The sequence below is a fragment of the Hippichthys cyanospilos genome, chromosome 9 (assembly GCF_059441005.1).
Source record: "Hippichthys cyanospilos isolate Australia breed blue-spotted pipefish chromosome 9, RoL_Hcya_1.0, whole genome shotgun sequence".
NCBI lineage: Eukaryota > Metazoa > Chordata > Actinopteri > Syngnathiformes > Syngnathidae > Hippichthys > Hippichthys cyanospilos.
Genome location: NC_142377.1, coordinates 12,995,881 through 13,017,162, shown reverse-complemented (window position 1 = coordinate 13,017,162; position 21,282 = coordinate 12,995,881). Strand labels below are relative to the sequence as shown.

Sequence of the window (21,282 nt, the reverse complement as noted above, 5' to 3'; positions counted from 1 at the left end):
ATACGGCATTCTAGTTTAAAAAAGATAAATCAGAAAAAAAACATGAGCTGTGGAAAACAAAAGGCACAAGAGCAACGGTGATTTAGCACCACCTAGTGGCCATATACTCACTCCTGTTTTTAGTGCTCCTCAGCGCAACCCCCTCCCAAAACGAAACCTGACACCGGTCCGTAATCGGGTGGACATGTCTACAAAAAAGCACGGACACCATTTTGTTTTGAAGCAGCCCGACCTCTATTGCCCATGTACAATTGACACCCATTTAAATGTTAGAATTTACATTTTTTCACATGCTGAAACATGTTTAAAAAACGCTGATAAATCTCCAATATACTTTTTCTAGAGGGGGTGAGGGGGATTGGGGTTATTGAGTGACCGTATATACAGTATTAGCATCACAGTTTATGCCTCCTTTGGTCTTTTTTTTCCCCCCTTGGTCTCAGGTGTAGTGTACCTGGTGTGTCCAGTCACTGTGTCTAAAAATCAAACGCCACAAATGGGATGCGCAACATATTTTAATGTCCATCTTCCGATACAGAAAACACTTGTGTAATCATTGCAAATATACAAAACTCAAACAGATGATGCAAAAAAAAAAAAGCAATCTTATAAAAAATATATTGGAAGGTCAAACACAAGCAAGCAAGGTGCTGCAGATCCCTAATACTGATGTGGCATTATAAGTGATACAAAAAAAAGTGTAAAGTTGCATCTGCTCTGCATACAGAAACACATTTAGAAGCCTTCATTTTTTTCTTCATTTCTTCATTCTTTGAGTCTGTACCTAGAACGTGATGGCTGTATTATATGAGCGTTTCAAGTGCTTCCTACTTATAAAGCAAAAGTTAGCACAATGAGCTCTAGGCTGGGGTGAGCCTGCTGGAGCGCCATCTGTTATAAGAAAGGAGAAGGCATCAAGTGTAAGCTGCAGCTGTGCCACGTTTGAGCCATGGCATCATCAGGATGTTCCTTTACTCAGCATCATGTCTCAGAATGAACCTGAAACGAGATCGTATTTGGTGAGTTCATTGTTTACAAAGGCAGCATCGAAACAGTGATATTGGAATCTTCACCTTACTCACCAGTTTGAAAGAAGAAAAGAAGGAAGAGATGAATGGAAGTAAGAGGAAGAAGAAGGAAGAGAAAAAAGGAAAGGAAAGAGGAAGGAGTATGAAGAGGAAGAAAAGAAAGAAGACAACATGGAAGAGGAAGAAGAAAGGGAAGAAGGACAACGTAAAGAAGATGCAAAGGATAAGGAAAAGGACGAAGGAAAGGTATGGGGAATAAGAAGAGACGAGGAAGAAGAAAGAATTAACAAAAGAAGAGACAAGGAAGAGGAAGAAGAGAAGGAAGACACAGGAAGAATAAAGAAGTATGAGGAAAAAGTAAAAGAGGAAGAAGTTACTGTAGAATAAGAAGTAAGAGAAGGATGAAGAAGTAGAGGATGTAGAAGGAAAAAGAAGATAAAGAAGAGGTATGAAGAAAAAGAAAAGAATGAGGAGGACAAAATAATAATAATGATAAAAATCACCATCGGAGATGGGCAGTTTTTTTACGTTGAATTTCTATGTAATACTTGATATGTTTAGAATATATTTGAATTATTTGCACACTTACCACTGAGTGACACCAGGCACCAGCTCCACCTCCGCCAACCCGATCTGGACCTACACAAAAAGACCAACATATTTGTTGAGCGCACATTTACTTAATTACTTTAACATAGTCAGACAAGGAAAGTAGAATCAATTGAAATCACCTGTCCAATGACGTCATTACTTCGGAACGAGGCCGCGTTGTTCTTCACCGACACGCTGAGGTTCCTCAACTTCAAGTCCTCCACGGGCAAGTTGTACTCAAACCTGTCGGAAAGTGGACAAAATCAGATGAATTGACGACCAGCAAGCAAAGAAATGAATAAAGAGAGCAGCCTTTAGTTCGGCACCTTTCATTAAATTCGGGGTTGAGATCTCGTTTCTTCACAGCCGTCTTCCTCTTGGTGCCTTTGCTTTTGTCGGGCAGCAGCATTAAGGAGACGTAGCTGTCTACGGCGTCCTTGCTGCGGGATAGCAGACTTCTGTGCACGGACAACAGAAACGTACAAAAGCAGTATTACTCCATCTTTGAGAATACTTGATGATAGTTGATATGTGCTAAATTATCTGTTATATCTTTCACTCCTCTTTGTTACTTAACATAACACGAGTACGAGGTAGTGTTATCTCTTTATTAGCATAGCACGGAGTCATTGCAAAATGTGGTACAACGCAACCCAAATCTGGGGTTACCCATCATGCATTGCGTGACCAAACTACGGGTGAAATTACAACTCAAAAGACACCACATTTTCAATCACAAAATGAGTATTAGTATCTAAGTAAAATCAAAAGTGTTGGAATTAATGTAAATGTCCCGGGGTCACTTTGACCCGGAACATATTAAGTCACCTAAACGTATCCGAAATGTGTAGAATTCAAGTCCAGTGTCGTGTTTTAACCTGTGATTTGTGTTCAATTCTCAAGAAAAGTAATAATGTCTCCGGGTTTTTATGCAAAAGTGACAAAAACTCACTTTTTTTCATTATAAACCACCTCCTGAAGTAACAAGGGCAATCCATCATTTATCTCATCTGCTCAATTTGACCCAAGGTCATTTGTAATTATCCAAAAGCCCCAGAAACTATTGTGTGTAATCTCCATAACTAAGAAATCTTGTGATTCTTTTTTTCTCCCCTCAGAAATAGTGATAATATTCATGGGTCATTTTGACCCGGGTTTTTCTTTTTTATCAAAAGTTTACAAAAAAAAAAAAACATCCAAATGTCATTCTTAATGTTTATGTTGATTATACTGAAACCCAGCAGAAGAACTTAAAAATTACATTCAGCATTAACTTTCAAATGGGTCGATTTAACCCACAGCCTAACAGGAGTGTACTAAAACACACTAAGCAATGAAAATCTCATCCCCGTGTACCTGCAAGCATGTACAATGACGACCAGCTTTCCTCCTCTCGAATCATAAGAAAGCGATAACTTGACCTGCCCATTACCGGATCCGCTACTGGCATCAGTGCAAGGCAGAGTCCCATCACTGATCATTTCCACCATTTTGCTCTCTAGAACCTATTGAGGAGCAAAAACAAGCAACATTAGATGTGGGTCAGAAGAGAATTAGTGAGCTTGTGCTCTTTTCATTCTCACCTTGAGTTCAAGCCTCAGCAGAACCTGGCTGTCAGGTGCTGCTCCATCCAGATGGAACCACTGGTCCATGACCAGCTGCGGCTGGGCCAGAAGCTCCTTTACACTAACCACCAGAGAACCAATGGGCTGATCCCAGCCGCTGGAAAACTGTCATGGAAATAAATGAATTCTGATTGCAAATGTAACATATTAGAATTGCAGGTGGATTTTGCTACTCAATTCATATTAAACAAATTCAATATGGTGCTTGGACTTGTGCGGCTCATTTCGGGGTTGACTTCCCTTTCAAAATGGATATTTGATGTCTACAGCTGACAATGGCGGTCACTGAGGTCACGAACCGGCCTTACCTTGAGTACAAGCATCTGTTGTTTAGGGTCTCGCACTAGGAAGTAAAAATCCTCTCCCCACTGTGGATTGACGCTGCGGTCGCATACCTTGACGAATATGCAATAACAAAAGACAGTAAAAAAATTGTTTTGATTGTTTAATCGTTTCAGGGAACATCTCATCACCCTTCAAAAGTCTCACCTGGGTTTTGTGGGTTGTGTCGCCAAGAACTAGCTCAGCTCCTGCTTTGGGCTCCTTCCCACTCTTCTTAAGCTGGAATAACGTACATGTTTTATTTATGAAGCTTCGTTAGTCATTCATAATATATTTTACTTTTATTTGTTTGAAAAGGGACATTATACAACATTAACATACATATACAACAATATAATATACAATGCAAATGTGCCTAAGTTAGTTTAGTTCAAGGTCCTACATCAGCAGATTTTGAACTTTCCACAGTTAAATATATGCATATAAAATAATGAACTATTATCTTTTGCGCATTGGAAATTCTAATTCATATGAAATTTGAGGTTTTTTTTTTTTTTTGGTGTCTGGATTTCTAACCACAAATTGAATCGGCTTTTTCTCTGAAACCCCGCCTCTACTTGGCAGACCATGTGCAAAATCTCGTTCCCAACCTCGCAATGAAACCAAAAGTAAAAATGTGAGCATCTCCTCAGATAAGGTGCCCGTCCGTTTTCTTTTGCACAGGCAGTACAGGGGTTAGAGGGCAAACTATGGTCTTCATACTTCTCATAAGATGTGTTTTTCCACTCAGGCAGAGCTGGTGCTGAACGTGCACAATAAACAACAAAATCTTAGATATGCATCAACAAAGGAAATAACACCTTGTGGGTTAACAATTAACATTGTAACATCATGAAAAGCTCCAAAAAGTTGAATTTCCATTAAACGGCCCCACAAGCTCATTTTCAGACAGCCTTAAATGAGAAACATTAAAAATTCACTACCAAAGTAAAAAAAAAATACAATACTGTATTATACTATAGATACAATAATACTACAAGAATACACTTCCCATACAGATGCTAGTTCTCACAAAAGTGAGCACAAAATTGGCATGTTTTCAGCCAATGTTTGAGTTTCCTGTTAAAGACAGATATTTGATTAATAAGACGAGGAAAAGCCGCCGGTGACTTACGGGCAATGCATGTGCTCGTTCCAAATGGACAAATAGCAAAGCAGCAGAAGGGATGGCTTTGTTCTTAAATGACTGTAGAGACTGAAGCTGCAGGACCTTCACAACACAAGCAAAACAACAACAAGTAAACACTCAATGAATTCTTCCTTTGGTACTCCTGCGGGCTGATTCCCTTTATGGGGAAAAAATGCTGACCAAAACTGTAAGTTGTGTAATCAGTATGATGTAATGCAGCTGAAACTTACAATCACAAGAATAAAAATGATAGTTTTGGCAAAGGACGCAAGCACATATTTCTGAGCAAGTGTACATAAGAAACGCATGCCATTGAGTCGATTTAACATTGAAGCAAAATAATAAGAACAAAAAAAGGACAGTCAGTTCTTTAAGTGGGAGAAAAATAAGTGCAGGTACTCTTCTTCAAAAATTTGTGTATGACATATTGTGAGAATTTCCAGCATCCTGAAAACAACTGTTTTAGTCTGAAAACATCTCCAAAAGGTAAAAAAAAAACAAAAAACAGGACGATTAATTGAGTCACGGTGTTTGAGCAAATACTTTTTTGCCCAATAAAGTTTCATTTAACTCATTCAAGACCATTGATGGCTATAAACGTTAACAGATCATCTTTAAATGGGCAGTTAAATCAATCAAAACCTGATTTTAACTAGCCTAGCAGTGAATGTTTTACTACCGCTCTGAAAGCCAAAAATTGAATTGAGCATTCTTATCTTTGCTGGGGCAGAATTACCGATACACGCAAGCTTTTGTTGAAAGTGGTTAGATTGTGTAGCTATATCTAATGATGTGATCACAGACTACATTTTAAATGTCATCATCTTTGCTGATGACTCTCATCTCTTTGTAAACAAGAAATGTAAACAAACCTGATCAAGTTGGACTGCACGCGAAAGTGTAGGAACCCACTCCAGGATCAAATGAAGTCGCCCTGACTTCACATCATTCAAAGTGTACCACTGCAAAAAATACTTATGTTATCTAATGAGGCAAAACAAAAGAAAAATAATGGATTTGTGAAAAAACAAACAAACAAACTGACAAACCTGATCTATGTACTGAGACCTGATGACCTCACCCAATTTAATACTGAACCTAAGACACGAGACATAAAAAAAAATAAATAAATAAAAATCAGTTTTTATCTGCTGTAATATAATTTATTACAAATGACACAAACCTGCCCAGGAAGTCATCAGAATCTAAATCTTTATCAAACGCTTCAAGTTTAATTTCCGGGACACTGTGGCTGCCTAAAACAACCTGTTGAAGGCAAACAGAAAAAAAGAACACAAACAATGAGTGAAAGATTGTGTATGCTATAAACGCTACTGATGCAAAGTATGAACTCAACATCAGGTGAAATTAGTGAAAGGAAACACAATGTAAAAGGCCAAACTGCCTCAATGAAAGATTATTTTGATCCCCCTTTCGGGGTAATGGGTCAAATTGACCAAGGAACTTTATAGCCGTACCTGACAAACGCATACAGAGAATTTAAGAGGCTTCGTTACGCAACACTTTAACCGCCTTTACCTCATACATTTCGTTCCACGTGGGGTTGAGATTCTCCTTGACAACATGGCTCTTGAATGTAACCGCTCCAACACTGATCTTGACATACGGGTCACTCTTTCCCTTCACCATGCCCCCCATCAGGTTGTCCTTGGCAACCAGATTCTGAGCCTCCAGCAGGTGAATCCTAAGCAACCCCTGCAACATGTCAGGTAAGTCCGCAGCAGTCAGATATAAGACGTATATGATTAGATATACATTACTGGGAATTAGTCATATATTTATATTTATATTTACACTGATTGGCTGCTGTTGCATTTGGCACAGAAATAGGTCAAGTTAAGCCTACCACATAAATGTAAAGCACCCGAGCTGCTGTAATGATAGCAACAAAGATGCTAATATAGCAAACTCTTTGCCAAGTTTACCTGACGAACACTCTGTGTTTGAGGGAGTCTAGGACAAACTGGATAGACAATTATATTCAAATAATGATAATTATTTGGCGATAGACAAAGGAAAACAGCACTATTCCTCCTGATGGTTGAAACTAAAGGTTGAAGACTTAAAGACAAATACTAAGATCCACACAAGACCCACCTCAGTGCCAAAGTCCTGGCTGGGGCTTGTGTGCTGTGGAGAAACATCATCTTTGGACTTTAAGGGCTCAGCTGGTGGATCAACACTGCAAACACACACACACACACACATGAATGTGCTTGTGTGTTCAAATAATGGTGATGAATCAAAGACAGTATGTCACAAACTTACTCCTCTGCCATCAAATTCTCTATCTCGATGTCCTCTGTGTGAACTTGAGGGTCTGACTGTGTTTGATGATCTTCTGCATCTGCTTGATCCTCCAGCAACTGAGACATTGAATGTATCAAGTATGAAGGTGAAACCAAACAGACCTTAGAAATAAAGTGCTCAGACTCACCGCAGCTTCAGGGGCTTGAACTGCGAAGGGCTGCGCATCATCATCTGCTGCTTCTGGGTTCTTCACCTGACTCGTTACTGTAACAGGACTGAGAAAATGCACTCCTACTGATAAGTAAGGTGTTCTTTGTTTTTGACACGTGCAGTGCGCAACATAACACTCACTCATCTAATGGCAGCCTAGAGCGATCTTCATCCTTCTCAGTGGCGGCCAGGACAGTCTTCTTCGAAGCGGGACCGCAAGGCTGTGGGGCTTCAGTCATCCTCGAGTTCAATATCTTTACACAAAGAAATTGTCTGTGTTAAAAACAGCTACAATATTAAGCACGAAACAGTGTGGTACCATATGCATTTGATTGATTACATTTTGAAACTATAATGAAACTGGTATCTCTACGTGTATTTTATTGATGAGCTGTAGAAAAAAAAGCTTGGCAAAAAATGGTGTCACTTATGATAATGTACAACCATATAAAACGTATAAACAATAAAAACAATATAAAAGCGTACAATGTTAAGCAAAGGAGCTAACTGTTAACTTTACTTACTAAATCTGATAGATCACCCCTTACCACTTGGCCCTAATATTCCATATATATGGCTAAATGTGTGTGCTTTTTCTTGTTTTGAAGCATTAAAACTATTACTAAATAAATGATGATAAAGGTTGATAGGCTATGATGTTATGTCCTTCTACCCACCTTGAGTTCAGCCCTCAATAGGATCTCACTTTCAGGCAAAGCTCCATCCAGAGGCAACCACTGATCCAGAACCAGCTGAGGTTCAGACAGCAGCTCTTTCACAGGAAGCACCAGCGAACCCATTGGCTGGTCCCAAGCACTGGATAACTTCACAAAGAATATCCCCATATTACACTTAGAAAGAAACTGTATGAGTCTGACAAACTGTGAGCAATTACCTTGATGATGAGCATCTCCTCAGTAGGGTTATGAACCAAGAAATAGAAAGCCTCATTCCACACAGGGGACCTTGTGCGATCGCAGACCTTCATACAGGAGAGGTCAAACCATTAATGTATTAACTCCCTATAATTAGCTTACTTGTGCGAGCGTATTCTGCCTCGCTATTTGTCCCATCAAATTCTATGAAAAATAACTATGGTAAACTTAGCCGTGTCACTTAAATACTGCAATTTAAAAGTCCTGATTAGGAAAAAATAAACTAGTAAAAATATATGACTTGCCATACCTTAGTTTTGAAGGTTGTGTTACCAAAAACAAGCTCAGCACCAGCCTTTGGCTCCTTTCCACTTTTCTTAAACTGGACACAAAAAACAAATGACATTATCATTCAAAGAAAACATTGACTTGTAGGCAGCAACATAACCATTTCTTGCTGTAGAAATCACAAATAAACTCAAATTACATTGCAAACTGAAATGCATTTGGGGGGGAAATCATGAATGTGGGTATCCACAGGGGACAAATTGAGAGTAGGTGTGGGTCATATATATTTGTTTTTCTTTTTTCTTTTTTATTCTTATTTTTCACATATTTTTTTATAATTTCCCATATTTTTGACTGCTCTAACAAACACCCGAATTTCCACTAAGAGATCAACAGAGGGTATCTTATCTGAAGGAGCTGCTTGTCAAATTTGCTCTTTGTCATAAGTAAAGAAGTGACTTACAGGCAATGAGTGTGCTCTGTCTATATAAACAAAGAGCAGAGCTGCAGAGGGAACAGTCTTGTTCTTGTATGACTGCAAAGACTGCAGTTGCATCACCTGACACATATACAGACAGAAACAGAACAGTATAGTAGAGCATAGCATAGTATAATATTGGTCAGTAAAAATTAATGAACGCATAGCAAATATAAAACATGTATTTGTGGTTTTTTGCGCAATATGAGCACTTGCTTGATATTCTTACTTTGTCCAGGGTGCTACTATGGGACACCGTTTGGACCCACTCCAGTATGAGATGGACACGACCAGACTTAACATCATTCAGAGTGTACCACTGAAAAAAAAAGAAGACATTTATTGACCAAAAAACAAATGAGCTGTGTTAAACATGCAGGCTTGATGTCTACTTACCTGATCTGTGTACTGGGAGCTTATGATGTCTGCCATACTAATGTGAAACCTGTTGACAAAAAGTGGTTGAGTGTTTGTGAGGGCGTGTCATTCGTTGCATGCTTACCTTCCTAAAAAGTCATCTTTGTCCATGTCTTTATCATACAGCTCCACATGGACATCCTGTCCAGACTGAGGCCTCATCACCACCTGTTGAAACCCATAAAGGAAAACTGTACAATACTGTCCCATATAAAGGAAGGAACTCTCTTGATTTTGTAAGCTGTGTTTATACAGTACACATGACATGACCGAACAATAATGGTTTGAAAAGGCAATGCCTCGTAAGTGCTCTGCTGATTTCAGAGAGCAATTGTTCACAATCACTGCTACAATAATTACAAACAATTCAAGTAGTTATCGATCTGTCCATAACCTTATTTGATCTAAAATGATGCTAAGCACCTGATACATCTCATTCCAAACAGGGTCGAGTGTCTCCTTGACAACGTTGCTTTGAAATGTGGACTCTCCAACGGTGATCTTTGCATAGGGGTCACTCTTGCCCTTCTTTATACCCCCCAAGAGATTGTCCTTGGCGACCAAATCCTGAGCCTCAAGGAGGACGATTCTCATGAGCCCCTACAAGGAGAAGGAAGGGTATTGCACACGTGCTGGAGGCTATTGTTGCTTTCACAAACTAGACAAACAGACAAAAGTGAGTAAATAGGGCATAACTGGTATAATTTGGATAATAATGAAAGACATGCTTCCATCAATTGAGTCCAGAAATGAATAATTCAATTGGGTCCATAAAGGAATATTTGACACAAAGACAAAATTCAACAGGCAAAAAAAATGGTCTAATTACCTCATTGGCAAAGCTAAGGTCTGGTGAAGTATGAGGCGGTTTCACCACAGCAGGACATGATTCTTCTTCTTTTGTATCTTTTGTCACATCATCTACAGGTGTCGTTGAATCAACCACTTCAGGCATCATTACCTGTGGGATAAGAGTTTCTACAGGAGCATCCACTGAACTTGACCTAAAAAAACAAACGTAGTATTAGATTCAAAAAAGAAAAATAAGATCTGTGACAAGTTTACTTGGGTAAAACTGAAGCTCACTTTTGGATCACAGCCCCCTCACGTTTCTGCTGATCGGGAAAACGGTTTGAGTCTTTCAAACTGACCGTAGCCTGACCACTGGCACGGGGACATTTGCTTGGTATCAGCATCTGCGTTGGAAAAACAATATGAAATTTTAACAGCTTCAAATTTAGAGGACTTATCCGAATGAATCCTCTCCTACCTTGAGTTCAGCCCGGAGAAGAATCTGACTCTCGGGGGAGGCACCGTCCAGATGGAACCACTGATCCAGGACCAGCTCTGGCTCAGCGAGCAGCTCTTTGATAGGAACCACTAAGGAGCCCATGGGCAATGTCCAGCTGTGGGAGAGCTGGAGAAATACAAGCATTAGCACTTGAGCATTAAAGAATAAAACTAGTATAAACTAACAAACCAGATCTAAAAACTAATTTAAAAGTAATTTAATAAAATTAAAAAAAAATACATAAAATGAAAAAAAAAATTGACTAGCGTTCTCTCAACAGTATTTCAGAGAATGTGAGAAAGGAATGTGATCAGATTAGCAAAACCATTTTTCCAGCAAGCAGTTTGTGGAATCCCCCGCCTACTGCCCGAAGACAGCTGGGATAGACACCAGCAACCCTAGTGAGGATAAGCGGCCATAGAAAATGGATGGATGGATGGAAAATGTTGCAGAAAAATGTCTTATCACTTTAAATTTAATAACTGCATTGTCACCACAAGTTCCCCTTTCACATGGACGAAGTGCTGAAAATAGTCACGTGATTAAATGCAGGCATTATAATTAGAATTCTGTTTTTAACTCATCTGACCACAACTACTACATGTATACAATGTTTATAGTCTTTGTGACTACCTTGACCAGAAGAATATCCTCTCTGGGGTCTCGGACCAAGAAGCAGAACGCTTCATTCCATTCGGGTGATACAGAGCGATCACACACCTGCAGTTGAGATGGAAGAGGATGTCATTAAATGGTTATGATTGTGGTCTTGATAGCAATTTAAAGGGGAGGAAAGTCTCACAGTAGTTTTGCGGGCCATTTTGCCAAGAACGATCTCTGCTCCTACTTTTGGCTCCTTTCCACTCTTCTTCACCTATTAACGTAGAAATCATGAGTGATAATAAATGTGTGTATTTATACTGTTCCATTTTCCTTCATTGTCCCACGCTCAAATAAACCTACAGGTAAACCGTCTGCCTGTTCGATGAAAACAAACAGAAGGCCAGCTGATGGAACCGCTTTGTTCTGGAAGGACTGCCTGGAATAGAACTGAAGGACCTAAAGACACAAAAGATAGTTACAGTAAAGGATCACCACTTTATTATGATCATTATTATTATTATCATTATAGCACCATTTCTGTTAATCTACCAACCTGATCCACTTGGTCTGCTTCAGACACTGTTGGAACCCATTCCAGTACCAGGTGAACCCGACCGGACTTGACATCATTGAGAGTGTACCACTGATATATGAACACACACATATGAACAAAAAACAGTCGGAAAGAACTTGTTTCTAGTTCCAAGCACAAAAAACAAAACAAAAAACAATAAATAATGTTTGCTTGTGTTTTCATACCTGATCAATGTACTGAGACTCAATGATGTCCTTCAGGTTGATCTTCAGTCTGTATTTGGAGACAAAAGTTTGCACCCGAAATTAGTCAATTAAGTTATTCACTGTCATTGACAGCTAAAGATGTCAAAGATCCATTTTTTAGGGGGTTAGCAGTGACTGTTAACTCTTTCGCTGCCATTGACGCCTATAGATGTCAAAGATCAATTTTTACTGGGCTGGCAGTGAATATGTTAATGTGCAAGAACACATATAAATGGAGCTACCTGCCCATGAAATCATCCGTCATGTCCATGTCTTTATCAAACACCTCCAGATGAAGCTCCTGACCAGGCAACTGTGTCAAAATCACCTAAAGGGGTAATAATGGTGATTTTATGTGAATATATCGGGATCCTTTGACTGATTACAGGCATTTATTACCTCATACATCTCATTCCAGGTGGGGTTTAGATTGGCTTTGATGGCTTCACTTGTGAAAGTTTCCCCACCTATGTTGATTTTGACATAGGGGTCACTCTTGCCTTTCACCATGCCCCCCATCATGTTGTCCTTGGGAACAAGATTCTGTCCAGCCAGCAGGTGGATTCTAAGCAGCCCCTGCGATCAGAAATGAATCAGAACTAGTCCAATAAGGGTAAGAAATTGGGGTGTAGGACCATGTGGAGAATGTACCTCTGTGGCAAAGCTGGAGTGGGGAGAGGTCTCCTGGGGCAACTGTTTGACTCCAGATTCCAGGTTTGACGAGACATCAGCTGAGATATGCTCCTCATCTAGCCACAGCATCTATAACGCGTGGAAGAAAAATGAAACGCGGAAAAATTCTTAGACCTGGTTTCCATGTTCACAACTTCATTTGCATAATTCCACCACGTATTGCAATTTACCCTGAGAACGGCGTTGATATAAATGCGACTGGCTGAGCCAGAGTTGTCCAACTGGAACCACTGGTCGAGAGCGAGGCCAGAAGTGGACAAGACACGAGAGAGGGGGATGGTCAGACTGCCCAATGTCTGCACACGGTCGACATCTTTCACCTGTTTCCCAGTTCAAAGACAATTTTCAACCATTCTGAATGATAAGGGTCGTGACGGAGGTCATCATACATTTGGGCATCAAAAACATTAGCATTGGCTATTATTACATTGTGCAATAATGTAAGGATAAAAGAGTCTATGAAAGGTTACCTGAATGTCAATATCCTGCTTGCGTGGGTCCTGGATAAAAAAGGTAAATGCTTCTTCCCATTCTGGATTGACAGTTGTGCAACATGTCTTCAAATAGTAATAAAGAGAAACGGTGGTTACAGATATAGGACCAATAAAGGAGACATGATATATGTCATTTCGATCAACCTTGCTCTCCCTTGTGATGTCCTGCACAGATAATTGCACCATCGGGTTGGGCTCTTTATTCCCCTTTTTCATCTACAAAGAAATGCAGAAGAAATTTAGAATAAACAATAGAGCATGTGAGCTGTGGCAGAGAAGCATTTGAAAAAAAAGTCTGGAAATTCACCAGCAACTCAGTATACAGGAAACAAGCATACCATGAGTCACATCTAAGGAGGCACGCAGCTACATTCAGACCACAAGAAGTTACACAGATTTTGTCATGGGGGGAGGGGATAAAAATAGCCACATTAGATGGTGCGTGCGAGCGGGGTTAGAGGCCACGGAACAACTGTGTGGAAAGCGAGACAGATGGCAAAGAGCGGTGTCATTGTAACCGCGCAGGAAGCAACGGTGAGCTGGTCGACTCACTGGAAGCGCTTCAGCCTTGTCAAGATACACCACCAGAATGGCCGAGGAGGGCGGGTCGGCCGTTTTACTGGTCACGCTCTCATTCCTCTTCAGGATCTGAAAGGGTAGAGACTTTCGGTGAATGTTTCTTTCCTGCATATAGTATAGTGCAAAAGGGAGGCACACCTGTTCGAGTCGATCGGTGGTCGGCATCAAGGCCAACCACTCGAGCCTGAGGTGAACCCGACCTGAAGGAGTATCCTTCAAAGGGAACCACTGAGGACACAAGAACATAATGAGACCACTTCACGCAAGGTGATGAAAATATTAGCGATAAATATGTTTAAAAACATTCATTACCCAGAGTTTGCTCAGGAATATAACGACAAGTATATTGCTTATTACACTTATAAAGATATTCTTAGTTTGATACTTATCTAATCGTGTCAACTACAACTGAGCTAATACACATTTAAATATATAAATGATTTACATTTGTTTGCATGCTTTCTTAAAACATAAGATATGAACTTATCAAAATTGTCCTACTTAATATTTTCAATTTGCTGAAGTTTCTACAAATGTGCAAACAAGCTTTCAATATATGGTTTAATTCTTCTACCCTTTGATTGATTTGGGTGATGGCTGAATGTCCCAAAATGATGAGAAAACAAAAAAAAAAAAAATTCTTACATTATCAACAGCTATGGACTTCTTCACAATGCCCAAATCCAATTTGGTCCTACGTGGAAGAAAAATTAACGTGGACATTAATAAATCAAATCAGTGAATACGATTTGTGGAAGAACAAATAAATGTGATCTTTTCAACACCAAGTGATTGTAATGTGTGAGATTAAACAAACAAAGACAAATTCCAGCATGGCAACATGAGTGATGCACATGTACCTGCCCAGAAAATCATCCTGGTCCGGATCTTTGTCATAAACCTCCACCTCCAATTCCTGACCAGGCACTTCATGGACTATCACCTGGTGCATCGGACACACGTACAAAGAAATGTATACTGACATAACGGTTGGGAAATGACTGTGGACTCACACTGGACGAATGAAAACAAAACCTTAAAAAGTCCGTTTCATGTGTCCATAATGGATCGACAAGCCGGCGAGTGAGTGTTGAGCATAATCATAAGCCCTCAATGATTCTTACCTCATACATCTCTCCCCACTTGGGTGAGTCTGTGTTGTCAAAATGGTGGGAGGTGAACATCTGAGGACCCACCCGCAAGATGGCGTAGGGGTCTGACAAGCCCGCCATGACCCCTTTCACATAGCTGTCCTTTGCGGCGAGATTCTGGGCCTCCACAAGATGGATGCGCACCACACCCTTAGGAGATAGCAATGATAGCGTTAGATCCCAGACACATGGATTGTATAATCGTGACTTATTGTTACCCTGGGCAGAGGGCAACGAAGATGCGCCACATGGAGATTTGGAACCAAGGGGACGACCAGACGGTTGGGAAGCACCAGGAAGGAGGCGATGGCATCCATGATCATGCTGTCAGACATAACACTGAAGAAGAAGACACAGCACACCTTTCATTGGCATTATAACGATGTTACAAACATCATTTAAAGCGGCAATAAACTTATTTCGCTGTTTTAGCAGTAAAAAGTGACTATTTTTGTTTTTGCTGACAGCACAGTTAGCTATGGCTAAATCTATGGCTATTAAAATAATTATAAACAAACTATCAATTTTCTTATAATGGCTAAATATGTCTTTTATCTATCTAAATAAGTCTTGTATCTATTTAAAAATACAAAATGATTGTAATGCTAAAGATAACCAAAACTATGGTGTTAGCTTAAGTTAGCAATAGCTAACAGTGCTGTCAGAGTTAGCTTCAGAGAGCTGCCACAAAATGACTAGCGACTATCAATGTCAATTTTCTTTTTCAACCTTAAACCGAGTAATCTCAACCAGAATGTGACAAGTGGGTTTTAAGTGTACTTTACTGTACTGTACCTTCATTTGATTTTATCTGTAGAATTCCTGAGATCTGGGAACTGTTTTGAATTTGCAAATATAAATTATGTCGTGTGTGTTACAATGTGAATCGATTTGATTTGTCTTCCCATTGCCTTGATTATTCAACAAATAATCTCTTGCTGAAATCCTTTGCGCCCGACATCCAAACATTTTAGCCACTAGCTCTTTAAAGAGGGAAGCAGCTACACACTTTCTCAGGTAATTTCAAACAACTAGTTGCCAGTAGAAACATATCATTCATCTGATATAATTTCCTTAGCAGAATAAAGGTATTTCTCATTTCATATAATAAATATATTAATATTTAAGAATTTGAAGTTATCTGCGCATGACTCACTTCAGCCCAGGGATATCCAACAAATTAGTCAATCCAGTCCAGTTGATATCCAGTTTCTGGGACAACATAAATATAAGAGAGATACAAACAAGTTTTGCAAATCAATCAAGATGGAAGTCTATTAGTCAAACAATAGGAGACACTAAATACTCACAGGAGTATTAGGGGAGGGATGTGCAAGAAAAAAAAAGGACAAATAAAGGTGAATGTAGACAGATCAACCTACGGGTCTGCGGATGAAGAACATAGTGACTGCACCCACAATGGGTACATCTCCAATCAGAGGCTCCAGAATGACTCGCATCATCCCGTTCAACTACGTGAACACAGAGAGGAAATAAATCTGATGGCAGAGCGATTCCGTCCTTCATATGATCAAGATGATGATGACTCACTTGTATTCCCTTGACTCCAGCTTTGCAGAAGTATCTCTTTACTTCTACGTTGATCTCTACATTGCCAACATAGCTAGGAGGAAATGCAACCCACATTTTTTTTTGCATTTCAAAACGTGATGAAAAATTGCCAAGAGGGCGGTTGTAAGATTTTACCTGATGTAAAGATCAAGCAGGACCTGTCCTTTGTCATTTTCTGTGTGCGCCTTGATTCCTACCACCTTCATGGCCTGTAGGAAAACACACCATGTGTTAGCTCGCCAAGTTAAGGTCGAAATAGTATCAAAGCATGACGTCACCTTGTCTCCCATGTCTACTTTGGTGAAGCTGAGCGTCTGGAGGTGGCTGCTTGAGCCTCGGATGGATGGTGCAATGGTTTCCACTAGGAGCTTCTCAAGGTACTGGCCCACAAAAGGCCACACCTGCTGCAGGACCTACAAAAACAACACAGCAACATGGAATTAGCCATTCATCTTCCCCCTAGGAAAGAGAAAACAAAATTGCACCCCCCACAAGTCGTACTGACTATAAATAAGATTAATATGCATAAAATTGTATATGTATATCTAAAACTGTATCCTTTTTAACATTCACAATATAAACAAAAAATATAAATACTGCAAACTTTTAACAACTTAACTACTTTTTTACAGCCTTTATACAAGTTACATGTTAGTCCAAAGCAGAAAAAAAAATATGTCAATCCTTACTTTATTGCAATAACACTTCAAAAACAAAGCATTTTCCCTGGGATCATCCGCGCCCCCCAGTATTTCCTCGCACACGCCCAGCGGGGCCCGTCCCACTATTTGACTAAGCTAATGTGACTGAGTACAAATGACCTTTATATTAAATTAACATACAAAAGTGCGTATACTCCTAACATTTAAGCAAAATTGTATTTTTATCAATTCATATGACAACACTGAAAAAAAAATCACTCAACTAAGTCAACTCAACTAGTCAGCGTACATCTTTTTTAAGCAAACTTCCTATAGACTAGATCGTCTTTACGTAAGAGTACAGCAAGTCAGAACGACGCAATATATATATTTTCAATCCTCAGTTATTGGCTATCAAGTACAATAAAGAACTTTCAACGACAAAGTATGTGATGCAACAAAACATAGGGGTATATTATGTACTTTTTAACTGTAAATTGTGTGTGTCCTTTGTATTAAATGAGCAGCTGACTCCTTGTGAACAACATGGCTCAGCTTTTCAACAGTTTTTTTTTTTTTTTCGTAGACTCAGTCGCCATGAAAACAAATTCTAGTCCCACGGGCGAAAGAATGAGAAGCAGGCGCACAGATTAGGTTGTGTGTCCGCCTGTGTAATTTTATCAAAGGTTGCCAACAACTGGCATAAGTGGAGAATGACTCATCAGATGCCCGCTCACGTGGAAGCTCCAAGGTCCTAGCAGCAGACTCAAAACCCCACTTTGTTTGTCTGGGAGATCTTGTGACGCTATTAAGCGTGTTTGATGTTATTTTCCATGACTTTTTAAGCAAGCCGAGTACAAATGAGAGGAGGGAGGGCATTTTGACTAAGCCAGCTGTTTCTGTTTCTTCATGTGGGGGGCTGCTCCTCCTCTTCCTGTGAGCAGAGCCGCAGTAAAGTGGAAATGTTGAGTGGGTTGACTGGCACGAATACTGTATTGCAGACTGTGTGGCTGCCACAACAAGATGGGGGTGTTGTCTCCGCTGCCTGCAACATGGCTGCAGCCATGAGTAAGCGTCACATGTCCATGCAGAAGCGTCAGTCAACACAGCAGCTGTGTTTGATCCCGCGTACGCTTTAATAAAAGGTCGAACAGACAAGATTATTTTTACCTTATTCAGCCATTCGACTTTCTCAACGTCCGGAAAGTTCACCTGTGGTGCAGAAAACAAAAGCGCAGTTAAATAATGGAGCTGTGTCAAAAAGATCAACTTTATGGGGTTTGTAATGTAATAAGTAGTGCTTCTGAACTTTTTATTACAAATAATCTTACCACAGCATTCAGATCAATATTGCATTTATAAAAAAGTAATCAAGCATCAAAATACAGTATATCTGATTTTACCCATCTGAGGTAGGTTTTACCTGTTTTGCCACTTGTCAACTTAAAATGACATCACAGTTGCTCAGGTAATGACCAATCATGGGTCAACTTGCGAATGTCACATGACCAACCAAGCTCACAAAAGAAGTAAGTTGTGATTGGCCGTTCTCTGAGCAACTGTGATGTCATTTTCACATTACAGCAAGTGCTTAAATAGTCGCCCCCGTAATAGATAAAAATGAATGCTGTGTTTAGACTACTGCAGCCACACAGAACATATCATTGTTGAAGAAAAAAAAAAAAACTTCTAGGTCGACCTTCAGATTACAGCAGAGTGCTGTGCCTTTTGTGTGTCCTTTATTAGACTTGGCAACTACATTTCTACTGTGTTTTAGCCTGAAACTCCGGTAGATAGAATATGAAACACCCTCATGTTTTATTTGAGGTTCATCTGCTGGAAAATTGCATCACCAATGCCAATTCCAATCCAAATAAAAATTAAAGTAAAGGATCAGGACGTTTTGGAAATGACTCACTTAACACAATTCAGCATTGTTGCTTCATGTTTCGATTAATTTGCTCTTAATTTGAAAAGAAAACTCAAGTGTTTCCTTCATGTCAGTATAAAATTAGATTCACTGATACCTGCAGAAACTCACATAACCTGATGTCCCTTCATGTAGAATCCATTTGAGAACCACTGCTCATATGAATTCATACAATGTTGGTTCTACTTTGAAGGTACGGTGCTTGGCTTTAGTGTTGACATTAAATATACAAAATTGTATGCAATAATTTGGATAGAAAAGCACAATGTTACAGTGGTTAACATATCTGCCTCAGTTTTGAGGTAAAGGCTTCAAGGTTAGCCTAAAGCTTGCTGTGTTGGGTAGCTCCAGCTCACACGCGACAATAAACACAGCACAATTAAAACAATGGATAGATGGATGAAATAATAAAGGCAAACAGTATTACAATCGCGTTTCAGTATAATGCATTGCAAATTAAAGTGTGTCTTATGTAGTGACTGGTGACGAACTGTCAGAAAACATAATTTTGCTGCAGTACTTCTTTTAAACAGGTTTAATAAATCAGTGTATCTACATAAAAAATCAGTTGAATGGAATGTAAGTAAATGCATCTGATCACAGAGTAATTTAATTTATTGTTCCTTAAAGGACTGCTTGGTTAACCGTGTTTCCCCCCTCTGTGCAGTATTTCATGCTATGCATTTAATTTGGAGCCTCAGTGTGTAGACAGTCGTCCATTTCTTAGTTTGCTTGATGCATTTCTGTCTGTTTGCCAACACCATCTGGGAAAACCACTCAGACAGCAAGTTTCCACAGGGACCTCACTCAGCTGGGTGTGGCCTCTCAGAAGAACTTGTGGCAAACTGCATGTCCATTTTGGGCTAACGCTGTCAGGATGCACTGACAGACAAAATGGGTTCCCTTTTACACACTAGCTTCTAAAATAAAAGTGATGTTGCCAACAAGTATCAAACGGTATTCCATACAAAAGTCAAATCCTGCGAGGATGACTTGAATGTTTTCATTGCATAGCGTCTCTTTGGTGTGCTGCTGCATGTCGTGCATTTCAATCGAGCTAATGTGTGCATATGTGAGGGAGGGGGGCACGTCTTACCCACGCAGGTAGATCTCTCTTTATTTTGGACATTTTGGAGCTGCCGAGTTCCTGTTCGTCCCCGTGCAGCTGCATGGCCGACCTGAGTCTCTCTTCTTTGGCCTCCCGAGCGTGCTTCCATCCCGTGTACACCATCATACCGCACACCAGTATGCTGGTACTGACCCGGTAGTAGCCGGCCAGGTAGACTGGAAGCAAAGCGCCTATACACTTGCCAAAAGTCCATAGAACCGCCACGGCGTTAATCCCCTTGGCCCGGGGGAGAGGCTGCACTTCGTTGCCGTGACTCGACGCGTTCATCTCGGGCATGTCCGGGCCCGAATCCTCGGCGACTTTCGGCTCCGATTTATCGCTCTGCATTATCCTTGAGCGTCTCCGAACAACCAGATGAATGCCTTTGTAAACAAAGTCTGGAGAAAAATAAAGTCGTTAAAGAGCGTCTTTATGGTGACTTACGCCGACATTTATCTCAAAGCGACAATTGCTACCGTTCAAGTAAAACTAAAGTACCTATACACGAATCCTCGCCGTAATAAATTTAAGGTTCGAACCGCATCTTTAACGCGATTGCTAAATCCTCCTGGTTGAGGTGGTTTTGCGGTTGGTTTTGCATAAGAAGCTTGCAGCTCGGAGTTCAGCTTCTCTTTCTTCACCAGTCCCGTTATCGCAATGAAAACACGCCCACTGGAACAAATATGCATCATTGACTTCTTTTGCTGCCGCTACCGGACGAAATTACGATCAACCCATTTGCCTCAACTGCTACAATTCGTAGACTTTTAACTGTGCATATTTACGGTAACACTCGATATTAAAATTCTCGACTTCGTGCATAACTTTGTTATGCATTGTTTGCCTGCCTAACTTTGAGTTGAAACAAATATTTTTGGCAAGGCACCTCGTAAGCATTATGCAGACCTGTGTCGTTTACGTTAATTCAAATGTAATCCCCATAGTCTGTAAATAAAAAGATGTGCACGGATGTCGTGCTCCAGTGAAACTAGAAGGCAGGCACTCTACAAAGTTTGTACAATTCGACTCCGCCCTTCAACCTCAAAAGTAAAGAGATGGCAAAGAACGCTTTACTCTTGGTGATCACACTATTTATTTTGTACTTGTGCATATAACTTCAGACAGAAGACGCTCACTTCCTGTTCAATTGTCCTTGTTCAGATCGAATGTTATTTGTGAGTTAATA

At 40.0% G+C, this 21,282-nt stretch overlaps 1 protein-coding gene across 2 annotated transcripts; it reads right to left on the bottom strand.

The window, feature by feature from the left end:
• Positions 1-497: 497 nt before the first annotated feature.
• On the bottom strand, positions 498-20,728 carry esyt1b (extended synaptotagmin-like protein 1b). Of its 2 annotated transcripts, XM_088423324.1 has the most exons (53): positions 20,595-20,728; positions 20,085-20,494; positions 18,229-18,270; positions 16,696-16,830; positions 16,553-16,626; positions 16,397-16,469; positions 16,228-16,317; positions 16,002-16,057; positions 15,064-15,184; positions 14,819-14,995; positions 14,555-14,637; positions 14,340-14,388; positions 13,833-13,922; positions 13,668-13,763; positions 13,260-13,331; positions 13,092-13,178; positions 12,792-12,941; positions 12,580-12,690; positions 12,328-12,504; positions 12,171-12,256; positions 11,908-11,956; positions 11,702-11,791; positions 11,509-11,604; positions 11,348-11,419; positions 11,179-11,265; positions 10,525-10,671; positions 10,341-10,450; positions 10,084-10,258; positions 9,678-9,854; positions 9,340-9,422; positions 9,234-9,282; positions 9,067-9,156; positions 8,823-8,918; positions 8,382-8,453; positions 8,092-8,178; positions 7,874-8,020; positions 7,338-7,450; positions 7,174-7,261; positions 7,005-7,102; positions 6,834-6,918; positions 6,255-6,431; positions 5,899-5,981; positions 5,765-5,813; positions 5,588-5,677; positions 4,701-4,796; positions 3,734-3,805; positions 3,553-3,639; positions 3,203-3,349; positions 2,976-3,124; positions 1,946-2,077; positions 1,760-1,862; positions 1,618-1,667; positions 498-999 (listed from the first exon to the last, which is right to left on the bottom strand). In XM_088423324.1, exons 2-53 carry the CDS (start codon positions 20,442-20,444, stop codon positions 972-974), a joined length of 5,403 nt encoding a protein of 1,800 aa, XP_088279450.1. In that variant the 5' UTR covers positions 20,445-20,494; positions 20,595-20,728; the 3' UTR covers positions 498-971. The 2 variants fall into 2 exon arrangements, with proteins under 2 accessions (XP_088279450.1, XP_088279451.1); XM_088423325.1 differs by having other exon boundaries at positions 20,085-20,701.
• Positions 20,729-21,282: the final 554 nt, after the last annotated feature.